This window comes from Trachypithecus francoisi, unplaced genomic scaffold (genome assembly GCF_009764315.1).
Source record: "Trachypithecus francoisi isolate TF-2019V2 unplaced genomic scaffold, Tfra_2.0 Lachesis_group13, whole genome shotgun sequence".
Taxonomy (NCBI): Eukaryota; Metazoa; Chordata; class Mammalia; order Primates; family Cercopithecidae; genus Trachypithecus; species Trachypithecus francoisi.
This window is the reverse complement of record NW_022681458.1, coordinates 44,846,027-44,860,311: the sequence shown is the minus strand read 5'-3', so window position 1 is coordinate 44,860,311 and position 14,285 is coordinate 44,846,027. Positions and strand designations below refer to the sequence as shown.

Genomic DNA, 14,285 nt, shown 5'->3' with positions numbered 1-14,285 from the left:
CATTCAATAAACATTTTCTTGAGCATTTATGCAGCAGTCACTAAAGGTTGAGGATGCAAAGTGGAATAAAACCTATCTCTTCATTACTCTTAAAGAGTTCACAATGTGGTCATGGCAACTGAGACATAAATAAATTATAATTCAACATAATAAAATTTTCAAAGAAGTTATAAACAAAGTATCATGAGAATAAGTAAAAGATTACTGGGGGACTCTGGAAAAGGGGAAAAGGGACACAGGTTGGATCCTGAAGAGTAAGTTTGCTGGGTGAAATAGGAAAAGGGGAGTCCAAAGTACCCTCTACCTCCATTTTCTTTCTTACCCACTAATTCTATCAAAATCACCATTCTTTTCTTTCTATTGCCACTTCCCCAGTACAGGCTGAGGATCCCTTATCCAAAATGCATGGAACTAGAAGTGTCTGATTTTTTCAGATTTTGGAATATTTGCCTATATATAATGAGATATCTTGGGGATGGAACCCAAGTCTAAATACGAAATTCATTTATGTTTCATATATCTCTTATAAACATAGTCTCAAGGTAATTTTTATATTTTTAATAACTTTGTGCATGAAACAAAATTTTGACTGTTTTGACTATATCTCACCACATGAGGTCGGGGTAGAATTTTCCAATTGTGTTGTCAGGTTGGTACTCAAAATGTTCTAGATGGCGTGCCCTCGTTATTATAGCAGTGAGTATCCCCACCTGTCAAAAAGTTTTAGAGTTTGGATTTTTGGATTAAGGGTGCTCGGTCTGTACAAGCCCCTTAGGAGGTGTGTAGTCTGTTTCTGATCTATTCTACAGCATAAGGAGATTAATCTCCCCAAATAAATGATTTCTGATACCATTACTACTATAGTGAAAAATCTTATGGCTTCCTACTGACTTTTGAATTCTGTTAAATCCTGAATCCTCCAATCAAGACTTTCACAATATGGCCATGAACTAATTTTCCAGACTTTTCCTCCACTACTATTCAAACCCATCGTAGCCATCCTTTCAAAATTATTATTTACTCATTCACTGGTTTTCAAATATACTTCATGCTTTGCTCTGTTGCTTTGTCTGAACAGTGCTGTCCCTTATAACTCCTGGCAATGATGTTACTATTGAGCATCTGGAAATGTGGCTAGGACAACTAGGGAACAGAATTTTTTATTTTATATTAACTTAAATTGAAATAACCACATGTGCTAGTGATTCTTGTATTGACAGCATGGGTCTACAATGTTCATTCGTCCTATAAAAATCCTAGCTATCTGTTAAGGTTATTTTGTTTTATTTCATTTCATTTAAAAGGTGAAGTCTCATTATGTTGACTAGGCTGCAGTACAGTGGCTTTTCATAGGCATAATCATAGCATACTACAGCCTCCACCTCCTGGGTTCAAACAATTCTCCTACTTCAACTTCCCAAGTAGCTAGGACTACAGGTACTTGCCACCATGTCTACTTGAAAGCCATTTTAAATATCATATTATTATAATGCCATTCTTTTTATGTACTTGCTATATTCTGATTTGTGTTATGTGTATTTGAGTAGTTCTTTTTCCACTCTTCCCTCTGCTCCAGTTACATTTCTCTCCCCCTTCCCAATAGCATGTAGCTTTTTTGCAGTGGTTCATACCTGTAATCCCAGAACTTTGGGAGGCCAAGGTGGGCAGATCACCCAAAGTCAAAAGTTCAAGACCATCCTGGCCAGCATAGCAAAACCCTATCTCTACTAAAAATACAAAAATTAGCTGGGCGTGGTAGCACGCACGTGTAGTCCCAGCTACTTGAGAGGCTGACACAGGATAGTCGCTTGAACCCAGGAGGTAGAGGTTGTAGTGAGCCAAGATTGCGCCACTGCATTCCAGCCTGGGTGACAGAGCAAGACTCTTGTCTCAAAAAAACAAAACCAGGGTCATGTCTTCATTTGTGTGCCTCTTATAATTCCTTGTACATAGCGTTGTACTTAAAGGGTACCTAATAATTCATAGGTTTTACACCTATGAATTATTATTATGTGTCTAATAATTCATAGGTTTTGAAAGACTGATGGATAAACTGGAACCAGTTATCACTTGGAACAAAGAAACTTGGGTTTATTCTGTTTAGTTCAAGTTAGAGTAGATGATCCTAATAATTTAACAGTCTTAGGTGGATCATCAAACTGGCTATGGTTTTAGATAAACTGTGTAGAAAAACTCATTGAAAAAGAACTGTAAAATTTAGCATGTATCCCCAAAACATTCTGAAAACAATCTTAACCCACTTGTTACCTTACTTCCATGAACAGATGGTACATAAACAACAAGATGAGACAAAGATGGATAGTCTTGAAGTCTTAATGTCAGAGTCTAAAATAAAAAAAAAAAAAAAACTACTTTTATTTCTTAGAGATTAATGCATGTTTAAAGAAAAATAAATTACACTTATTTCTTACTCAATTAGTTATCTTAAAAAGCAGGCTTCCAATTTATGTTCAGTACTACACAAAATGCCCATGTTTACATTTCCAGGTCAATAATCCTGTTGAAAATCAAGTTCCTAATAATTACTATGTTAACTAGGGACTGCCAAAAATATTCCTTGGATCCGTTCACATAAAACAAATGACATTTAACATTAAATTTAATTATTTTCTATTATTATTTCCAAATTTGATGTCTTTCTTTTTATAATTTGGTTGTTACATATAGTATCACAGCATTGTTTCTACATTTATTTTGGTAGTATATAACAAAAAACATTCAATAGCTAATGAATGAATAAATGCTAAATATAATGAAAGAGTTACAATTTAATCCCAAATGATTTTGATCTAGCCCAAGTAGTAAAGAGTTGCTGGCTAATGGCGTATCTGCACCTCATCCCCTGGAATTTATTTAGCAAATGACAAAGACAAGTATGACTAAATAATGCACCTCACCGAATGAGTGAGTATTTACTTCTCAAAATTAAGACCAGTCCTATAGTCCATATTTTGAGGAATGAATTGGTAGAAGACTGCTCCATTTAATGAAAAGCCAAGGAACCAAATACAGGTTTTTTGTTTTCTTTTTTGTTTTAATTTAACTTTTATTTTAAGTTCAGGGGTAGATGTGCAAGTTTGTTACATAGGTAAACTTGTGTCATGGGGGTTTGTTGTACAGATTATTTCATCACCCAGGTACTAAGACTAGTTACCCACTAGTTATTTTTCCTGATCCTCTTCCTCCTGCTACTCTCCACCTTCTAATAGGCCCCAGTGTGTGCTGTTCCCCCTACATGTCCATGTGTTCTAATCATTCAGCTCCCACTTATAAGTGAGAAGATGCAGTATTTGGTTTTCTGTTCCTGCATTCATTTGCTAAGGATAATGGCCTCCAGCTCCATCCATGTTCCTGCAAAGAACATGATCTTGTTCTTTTTTATGGCTGCATAGTATTCCATGGTGTATATGTAATACATTTTCTTTATCCAGTCTACTATTGATGGGAATTTAGGTTGATTCCATGTCTTTGCTATTGTGAATAGCGCTGCAATGAACACATGCATACATGTGTCTTTATAATAGAATGCTTTATACTCCTTTGGGTATACACCCAGTAATGGGACTACTAGGTCGAATGGTATTTCTATTTTTAGGTCTTCAAGGAATCTCCACACTGTCTTCCACAATGGTTGAACTAATTTACACTCCCACTAACAGTGTGTAAGTGTTCCTTTTTCTCTGCAACCTCGCCAGCATCAGTTATTTTTTGACTTTTTAATAATAGCCATTCTGATTGGTGTGAGATGGTATCTCACTGTGGTTTTGATTTGCATTTCTCTAATGGTCAGTGATGTTGAGCTTTTTTTCCATATAATTGTTGGCTGCATGTATGTCTTCTTTTGAAAAGTGTTGGTTCATGGCCTTTGGCCACTTTTTAATGAATTGTTTTTATCTTGTAAATTTGTTTAAGTTCCTTATAGATGCTGGATATTAGATCTTTGTCAGATGCAGAGTTTGCAAAATTTTTCTCCCATTCTGTAGGTTGCCTGTTCACTCTGTTGATAGTTTCCTTTGCTGTGAAGAAACTTTTTAGTTTAATTAGATCCCATTTGTCAATTTTTGCTTTTGTTGCAATTGCTTTTGGTATCATCATCATGAAATCTTTGCCCATTCCTATGTCCAGAATGGTATTGCCTAGGTTGCCTTCCAGGTTTTTTATATTTTTGGGTTTTACATTTAAGTTTTTAATCCATCCTGAGCTAATTTTTGTACATGGTGTAAAGAAGAGGTCCAGTTTCAACCTTCTGCGTAAGGCTAGGCAGTTATCCCAGCACCATTTATTGACTAGGGAAACCTTTCCCCATTGCTTGTTTTCGTCAGGTTTGTCAAAGGTCAGATAATTGTAGGTGTGTGACCTTATTTCTAGGTTATCTATCCTGTTCCATTGGTCTATGTGTCTGTTTTTGTACCAGTACCATGCTGTTTTGGTTACTGTAGCCCTGTAGTATAATTTGAATTCAAGTAGTGTGATGCCTCCAGCTTTGTTCTTTTTGCTTAGGATTGGCTTGGCTATACTGGGCTCTTTTTGGGTTCCATATGAATTTTTAAATAGTTTTTTCTAGTTCTGTGAAGAATGTCAATAGTAGTTTAATAGGAACAACACTGACTCTATAAACTGCTTTGGACAGTATGGCCATTTTAATGGTATTGATTCTTCCTATCCATGGGCATGGAATGTTTATCCATTTGTTGATGTCATCTCTGATTTATCTGAGCAGTGTTTTGTAATTCTCCTTGTAGAGATCTTTCATCTCTCTGATTAGTTTTATTCCTAGGTCTTTTATTCTTTTTTTTTTGGCAATTGTGGATGGGACTGCATTCCTGATTTGGCTCTTGGCTTGACTGTTGCTGGTGTTAATAGGAATGTTAGTGATTTTTGCACATTGATTTTGTATCCTGAGACTTTGCTGAAGTTGCTCATCAGCTTAAGGAGCTTTTGGGCTGAGACGATGGAGTTTTCTAGATACAGGATCATGTCATTTGCAAAGATAATTTGACTTCCTCTCTTCCTATTTGGATGCCCTTTATTTCTTTCTCTTGCCTGATTGCCCTGGCCAGGTCTTCCAGTACTATGTTGAATAGGAGTGCTGAGAGAGGGCATCCTTGTCTTGTGCTGGTTTTCAAGGGGAATGCTTCCAGCTTTTGCCCATTCAGTATGATGTTGGCTGTGGGTTTGTCATTAGATGGTTCTTAGTACTTTGAGGTATGTTCCTTCAATACCTAGTCTACTGGGAGTTTTTAACATGAATGGGTGTTGAATTTTATCAAAAGCCTTTTCTGCATCTATTGAGATAATTATGTGGCTTTTGTCTTTAGTTCTGTTTATGTGATGAATCACCCAAATACAGTTTTAATCGAGTTTTGTTCTGGAAGTATATGTGGGGTGGGAGTAGTTATATGTTCTAACAATATGTTTGCATTAAAACATTTCTAAAGACACTTAGCTTTCCCCAATCTTCTTCAGAAGCACCAATGTGGGCAAGGAGGACAGAGATGCTCAAGCTAAAGAACCATTAATGAGTAGCCTTCTAACAACCTGACTAGATTCATGTGGGATGTTTATCAAACATAAACTCCTGGGCTTCACCCCAACTTAGCAAAGTCCCTGTGACAGGCTCATATGTTCTAATGTAAATTGAAGACCTTAAAAGGGCCACATAAGCCACAGCTACAGGCAGCTAAGACCCACCAGACAAATGGTAGCTAATATTAAACATAAATTAATTACGAAGAACTTGGATAATCTGTGCAGCTATCCACTCTAATGTCTTTCAAGAATTTATTCTCAAGAATGGCCAAGTGTTGAATTTATACGTGCTTTGATGGAGGGCTCCATCTATTTCTTAAAAGTTCAGTACATAGAAATGCCTAACAGTGATGTAATTCTCATCTGACATTACTTTTATTGAGATAGCAGTATGAATAAAATTTACAAAATTTCTTTGCTTTATCATCCCTTCAATTTCAAAGCAAAATAATTTTGTGTGCTGTTTATAAATGGCTAATACATATTACACACAATTTTTATTTTCATTAAAATAAAAGATCTGTCCTCTTAAGCTGAGAACACATAAGACTGCACAATGCTATAATACTTGTTTTCTAACTTCTCTCTTTCAGCATTTGCCATGAAAAGTAGGCAGCTGAAATAGCTTGTTCTCCTGCTATTCAGCCAGCTGTTTCTTACATTCAGAACAAACAACATAGGGACCTAGTGTTTGATACAGAGACTGATTAATATTTGGATATTTAAAATAATAATATAAAAATTTTATGATTTAAGAAATACCTTTTAAAACACAGGAGCAAAGTACATTTTATTGGGTTTTTAATAATTTATTTCTTCTTAATCTTTACATTATAGGCTGGATAGAACATCCAAATTAATCTATACAATTCATCCATGTAATAAAAAGTCACCTATACCCCTCAAGCTATTGAATAAAAAAATAAGTTGAGGAAATATTTAATAACAACTTATAAATGATTGTTCAGTAAGTATATCCTAACACTTTTGTTTGTTTTGATCCTGGTTAGGACAGTATCAGCAAGAGACCTTAAAAATGTTCAAGTCAATTTACTCTCCTACCATATTTGTTTGATAAACACAAGGTCACATGAATGAATGTGTGCAAATAAGACTGACCAAGGTGACAAAAAAAATTGCAACCATTCCAAAGTGAAGTGTGACTTGCAATTATTTCTTCTGTCACCATTCCTCTCTGTTAGCATAAGTTTCTCATTCTCTGTATAGTATAGAGTTGACTATACATACAAATAATTATAAACATTCAGGAGCAAAAATAACTAACTTAATTGGAGCTAATTGTGAAATAACTGGAAACTACCAGATGATTTCACTTACAAGTCAATGAATGAGTCTAGGATTCATTATGAAACTATATTTTTAAAGCACAGATTTACTTGAAGACTAAAAACTATCAATCCTGATAAAACATTATCAGTTATAATAAATACAATTTGGAAATCAGAACAGACATTTTCATCACATTTTAGAATTATTTTGCTTTTCAACAATAGATTTTGAGACGATGCAAAGAAGCCCTTTATAAAAGTACTTGCTGACCTACCAAAGTTGCTTAATCAAATCACAAACAACTATGAAATAAATTCCTGCTGTGACTTATCACCCTGGAGAGCACTAGATAAACTAGTTATTTGAGTGCTTGACCATGTATCGTATCTCTTTGAGATGTCCACTTCCCAACTGCAGGCCCTTCCTCCCAAAATGAATTCTAAGTATACTAACTCAGTTCATATTTTAAAGCAGGCCATTAAACATATCCTCAAATTGAATGTTAGAAATCCCTCCAGTTCTTTTGGTCTGAAGCTATAACATGCAGAGATTCAGGGGACTGTTAACTTATAGTTTTTATCTCTGAAAGTAAAAAAATATATAAATAATACTAATGGTATGTTATTTCCTATCAAATGTATTTCTAGAGAAAATATTTTTTAAATGTAGGTTAGCAAATCTCAAGTTTATTTAATACCATGATAAGCTAATGAAAGAGAATATTCTAAAATGTATATAGACTCAAGTATTTTTTTCAACTGAATATTAAAATTCGGAAGCCATAATTTACCTTAATTGTTGGCAGCAGTTCAGCTTTCCACGATAAATCAACCCCTTGCTGGCTTTGAAATAAATATGAAAATATAATTAAAGGACAAATATATGGAAATATTATAAATTATAAATAAGATTCAGAGGAAAAAGAAACCATCTCTACACCTAGTAGAGATGTCTAGTGAGTCTAATCCAATATACTCTGTCCGCATAGTTCCCTTAGCAACAAAAATGTTTTTCCTAGCTAATTTCAATGTTTGCAAAAATTACTAGTATATTCATTTCCTTTACTTTTCATTTTAAAAACAATAATTTCATATAGCATCAAAATTAAAATAACAATGTATGAAACTATTCTAAAAGTGTGATTTACAAGTATTGTTTACGTTGAGATAAATGAACAGTGGAGGGCCATGCATTCAAAAGACTTACCACATAGAAGTGCTGTTTATGCAAGCAAAAATCCAACTATTTGTATCCTGTTGGTTAACAGCACAAAACAAAACACACTAAGTATTGTAGAAAATAATTGTACAAAACAAGCATTCATTTTCAACACTTTATTGTTATATGATAGGGTGACTAGGAGCAAATGAAATATAAATAACAGTTTATTGTTCAGAAACATATCCAAGATGTTCTCAAAGTCAAATAAATCAAGGATAGGTAAAGAAAAGAAGTCGAATGTCAACACTGATAGGTAAGCAGTTATCCTGGAGCCAAGAGTATGAGAAAGACTGTACTGACAGGTGTCTCTCTCTCTCTTTTTTTTTTTTTTTTTTTGTTTTGAGATGGAGTCTTGCTCTGTTGCCCAGGCTGGAGTACAGTGGCGCGACCTTGGCTCACTGCAACCTCCTCCTCCTGGGTTCAAGCAATCTTCCTTCCTCACCCCTCAAGTAGCAGAAACTACAGGTGTGTGCCACCCCGCCCAGCTAAGTTTTTTGTATTTTTTGCAGAGATGGGGTCTGACCATGTTGCCCAGGCTGGTCTCAAACTACTGAGCTCAAATGATCCACCCACCTCAGCCTCCCAAAGTGCTAGGATTTCAGGTGTGAGCCACCACACCTGGCTTCCATTCTTAGTATCATAATAAATGTACCCCACAGCATTTTTAAACAATATCACATTTTTTAATAGTGCCTAACACAGGAGGTACTCATTAAAAAGAAACAAAAAAATCAAAATCATTATTCTGATACAGTAAATCTAGATAACATTGTAAGTTACTCTATTATCTTAGAGAATATTTGCTATAAAAAGTACCTCAAATTTTAGTATGGAAGCCAATGGAAAACAGAATTCACTTTATAAAGTTCCTATAGAATAGCTTTGCTTCATTATACCTATTCTTTAAAGTACTAATAGAAACTTATAATTAAAGGGGTTTTGAATTCCATTCCTTCATCACGAACAGAGTAAAATGAAGGCAGAAAGACAGGGTGGGAGACCTAAACTAGAACCAAAATTACAATTTAATAGCATAGTATCTGTGATTTAAAAAAATTTGATTAATACTTTTCAATCAAAACACTGTTCCAGAAAAATTATTTTTCAACTACTTAGATTTAATAATATTTCATAGCTAGGTCTACCAGTAGAATTTGAAAAATGAACAACAGTTAGCCTCTTAAATTTACATAAAATGTCCCAATTATCTTACCAGCATAGTGCTCTGACAATAGACGTGAGTGTAGATTTTTCTATGATTTTCAAGAGGAAATGTAAAATATATCTTCTCAGATTCCTACAAAAAAAAAGGAAAACAATATAGCTACAATGAGCAGATTAATTTCATCATTCAAAAATCCAGATATAGCAAATGAGTTAATTATTCTAATTTTATCATTCTTGGTGTTGAGAACCAATTCTCTAGGAGTAGGAGGAGGAAGATATGGAAGGGCAAGAGATAGATTAGGTATAAACTCTGTAGTCCTCAGTTTGTCCTGGAAGTATCAGTGTGAATGTAATTTTTTTGGTTGTTTTATTGGGTTTTTCTTTTGGTCTTTTAGTTAAGATTTTATGCAGTTCTTAGCTCTGGCCACTGAAAAGGCGTAGAAATGCCAACCCAATAGCCACAAGCATTTCTAGTACCAGATTATGGTTCTGAGATACCACTTCCCAAAGAAAAGGAATAATTCCTTAAAGAAATAGCTGATTCAAGGTTTGGAGCAGGAAATGTACAAAATAAGCTAAAATATCTTGTCATACTCAACAGTGAGGAAACTATTAAAGACAACTAAAGAGTATATCTAAAAGACTCAGAAACTAAACTTGAAATGGTTTCCACTGGTCAAATACGGAATGATTTTAGCATCAACAGATTGAAAGACAAATATATTTAAATGCATGAGTACATAATAATACTGGAGGAAAAAAACCCTCTAATGGTCACTAAGAGGAAGCTTGTGAGCCAACTCACCATTCTGATAATGAGTAAATATAAGGTAAGATCCAAAGATCCACACAATTATCACTCTTTTCCCATATGATTTATTCTACTTTTGATAAATGTAGTAGATGAGCAGAAGTTTTTCTCTAAGTACACAGAATTAACTAGAATACTATTCTAGTTAATAAATAATAAAATTAAACTTATTACAATTTTTGCATCCTCCTAAATCAATTAATAACTCCAGGCATTCCTCATCAACAGTGGCTAACATCACAAAGAGAGAGAGAGTCTAGCAAAAACAAAAACAAAACAAAAATCTGAATATGAACAAGCAGCTAGATCCAACTACTAAATCACAAGACTACAACAGGCAAAGGAACATGCTGAATGACTACAGGAATGCAATCAGTGAAATCAAGACTGTGAAACTCCAGAGGACAAATGACTTGGTGTTTTTTTCAACAAATAAGTTTCAAGAAAAAAAAGGGGAGGGTGGTGGTAAGAGAAAGTCTTCCAGATTAAAAAGGAATAAGACATTAATCAATAACAATGTATAGGCCTTGTTTGGATCCTGATATAAACAAACTCAACATCAAAGAAAACAGCAAAAAAGATAAATTTATAAAACTGATTACTGGCTAGATAATCATTTAGGAATTATTATTAAATTGTGGGAAAATGGCATGCAGTTATCTTTTTTAAAGAGTTTTTAACTTTTAAAGATAAATACTAAATTATTTCTGGAAAAACATGAAAAAAATTCATTGGTGGAATACTTACATTGTAAGCTACATAGGTCCATTTGGACACTTTTACTGGAACCCACATAGATGTCCCTTAAGGTAAAGGAAATTAATTTATTTGCCTTGTTTTGTTTTTATACTACATAGTTTCTTTCTTCTTTGAATCCTGGTGAAATACTTCTCAATCACAATAAAGAAGTGGTTTTCTGAACACTGGCTATATTAAAACAGAAAATCTAGTAATATATTTTCTATATGCTCCTCACCAACTAGCATTCACATCAAGTAAAGTAAAAATCTGCTTGGTGTCCTTTAACTCTAAGGCATTATCAACATAAGGAAATAAATATTTCATTTCCCAAACAAGACATATAATTAAACAGGTATAATTTGCTTTATATTTAAATAGACAAAGCAAGTTATTTTGCTTTATATTTAAAAGCAAAATTTATCAGCAAAAGATATGTTGGTAATCCAAAAGAAGAACGAAGAATAACTGATAATTGAGGAACTGAAAGGAGTCAAGAATAATATGGCACTTCGTTTATGTAACTGTTAGGAGAACAGTCATTTAACTGAAATTTTTCTATTTGTCATGTTATTTTCAAGACAAAATTTTTACCAGCAACCTCTTACACGTTGCTTCTTTTTCCCTTCCTAACCAAGAACTGCACCAGCATCATTATAGGGAAATTAATAATATATGTGTGTGTATATATATATAAAATAGGATCTTAAAACTTGAAGTATCACAGTTTCAAAGATTTTCCCTGCTATAAACAAATTTACCTAAAATTAATAATGAAATACTTCATTTAAAATTAAAATATGTTATTGTCACCAACCTGTTAAGTCAGAAATTATAGCTGGATTTTCCTCAAAATGTTTTGATGGGTGTCTTATAAAGTGGTGAGTCAAAACTGACAGTTTCTTCTTGGAATTTTGAGTTATCTAGAAAGAACATTGATACATTCTGTATTACTTTGTATCTATCATAATAGCTCAATGAAACATTGCTTCAGTAATAATGACAACAGCCAACATTTATTACTCTGAGGCACTGTTCTGAGCACCGTACATGAACTTACTCAATTATCACAAAAACTCTAAGAGATAATGATTTTATCTGCATTTTAAATGTGAAGAAACTAAAGCACAGAGAAATTAAGAAACTTGCCCAAGGTCACACAGCTATTAAGTCTGGGCTGGGATTCACACCCAGGCATTCTGGCTCTAGTGTCCATGCTTTCATTATTATGCAATAGTGCCTCTCAAGTAACATTTAAGAATATAACATTATAAAAATGTATAGAACCAGAAGACAATTTTAGAGATTCTCTAGTTTGTGATTCCAACATACCAGTTTCCAAATTCAGACTACTGCCAATACCATAACAAAGAATCCACTGGTCACTAGAGAAAATAAATATTGTCAACTTTCCTACCATAGAAATTAAAATTACTCTTTTATTCTATCCTTCTACTTGTTTTTTAAATATCCTGTCACAATAAAAAGTTGGCAACTGTAAAAAAGTTGTCATCCCTTTAAAAAAAAGTGTACTAGGATATAAAATCCATTTGGTATTGACCATTATTCAACTCTCTAGTTTAATAATTGAGGCCCTGACAGGTAAGTGCTTTCTCAGCAACAGAGTGAGAATGGCAAAGAAGTAACAGTGAGGATCCAGGTCTACTAAACCTTTCCAGTCCCTTTGGAAGTTACCCAGCATTTGCTTGAACATTTTAATTCACCACTTTGTAAGACCATGCATTCCAATTTTAACAACTCTTACCAGGAGAATGCTTTATTTACAGCAAATACCTGATTTCTTATTACACTGCTATCTTAGATTGGGAGACAGTCCTTCAAAACTTAGAAGCTTGCTATGTTCTCCATTCAAATAAAACATTTCTTCTGCAGATAAAACAACTTCAAACATATCAACCGTTTTTCACAGAACTCTTTTAGTCCCTTCACCATCCTGATTGCCTCCCCTGGATAAACTCAAGTTTGTTGATGTCCCCCTCAAAATATGATGCATGAAATACAATACAGTTCTCTAGATATGGTATAAGTAGAGTGGAGGACAGTGGAGAACTTTTATATTAATTGATGCAAACTCTCTACCTCAAATAACTCAGTCTTATACTAAACTTGTTTGATTTTCTTAAGTGGCCACATCTGTTTGTAATCAATTAAATGTTACAGCCTGTCTATCAAAACTTTAGGCTGGGCGCAGTGGCTCACGTCTGTAATTCCAGCACTTTGGGAGGCCAAGGCAGGTGGATCACAAGGTCAGGAGATCGAGACCATCCTGGCTAACATGTAGAAACCTCATCTCTACTAAAAGTACAAAAAATTAGCCGGGCATGGTGGTGGGTACCTGTAGTCTCAGCTATCAGGAGGCTGAGGCAGGAGAATGGCATGAACCCAGGAGGTGGAGCTTGCAGTGAGCCAAGATTGCGCCACTGCACTGCAGCCTGGGCGACATAGCAAGACTCCGTCTCAAAAAACAAAAACAAAAACAAAAAAACTTTAATTAAGACTGGATTCCACCATCCTTACTCACTCTCAAGGCAATCCATCTACTCACAAGTTTTTAGCTATGACTTTTATGCTAATAACCACTAGAAATTACTCTGATTCCTGCCTTATCACCATGCTTAGGACTAATTATTCTTTGCATTTTAATTTCCCTGAATATATATGTTCTGCTTTTCTCCTGGACTATATGCTTCCTGAGGGTTAGATATCATACTTTAAGTTTTTATTTTCTACTATTTAGTCCAATTACACAGTGAGTTTTTAAAACAAAACTGTTTCATAAACAGTATTTTTGATTCTTAGCAATATAGTTATCAAAAATTTCTCATTTTCCCCTTAAAATGCATAACATATTTATACGTTCAGAATTATAATTTATTACATACTAGTACTATAGTTCTTTTCTCATCTTATGAGTTAATGGAAAAACATGATTTTATTTATTGAAATTAGTTTTATGTCCAGTTTTTTTAGGAATATACCTGTCTGAGGTATCCTGTTCTTCACTAGACGGAACAAGGTTTTTCCTAAGTTTACTAAATGTCAGTTCAAATACAAACTGGTCTAGCAACTTTAATTGATTCTATTATTGTATCTAGTTGCACTCCCTCAAGTAGGCTTAGAACTTTTACCACAGTTATGTCTCACAGCTAAAACAATGTCAACAAACCAAAAAATGTTTGTGTTCCATGACAAATGTTTGTGTTCCATGACCAAGTCACAGTGTCAACAAGTCACAGGGGAAGCTTGTTTAAATCATAAATATACTAATTTAATACCGAATCTTGTAGCTTAAAATGTGGTAAAACACAAAATGATCTGGACCTTCAGGAGACAGCTAAGTATCTATGATTCTCTCTATGAGTGGTTATACAGCTTTCTGAAGAGTTAAGGAAGAAAATCCCTATCCTTCTAAGAGAGTACACTACAGGGTAAAGGAGCTTTCCTCATTGTTAAGAATTAAGTACTGCCTGGAGACTATTGAGAAAGA

The 14,285-nt window shown here is 34.1% G+C and overlaps 1 protein-coding gene across 5 annotated transcripts in view; it reads right to left on the bottom strand.

Annotated features, from left to right (window-relative positions):
• The window catches only part of PGAP1 (post-GPI attachment to proteins inositol deacylase 1), an 85,283-nt gene that overhangs the window by 44,357 nt on the left and 26,641 nt on the right, over positions 1-14,285 (bottom strand). For 4 of the 5 annotated variants that reach the window (XR_004441643.1, XR_004441645.1, XR_004441644.1 and 1 more), the window contains exons 8-13: positions 11,595-11,700; positions 10,787-10,842; positions 9,275-9,358; positions 8,047-8,093; positions 7,631-7,682; positions 2,269-2,346 (exon numbers count right to left, since the gene is read on the bottom strand). Coding sequence is in view for 2 of the 5 variants with exons in the window: in XM_033230779.1 (XP_033086670.1) it covers positions 2,269-2,346; positions 7,631-7,682; positions 8,047-8,093; positions 9,275-9,358; positions 10,787-10,842; positions 11,595-11,700 (423 nt within the window). In the remaining 3 variants the exon portion in view is untranslated. Of the gene's footprint in view, positions 1-2,268; positions 2,347-7,630; positions 7,683-8,046; positions 8,094-9,274; positions 9,359-10,786; positions 10,843-11,594; positions 11,701-14,285 lie in introns of those variants that run through there. The other variant, XM_033230780.1, reaches the window with a different exon arrangement.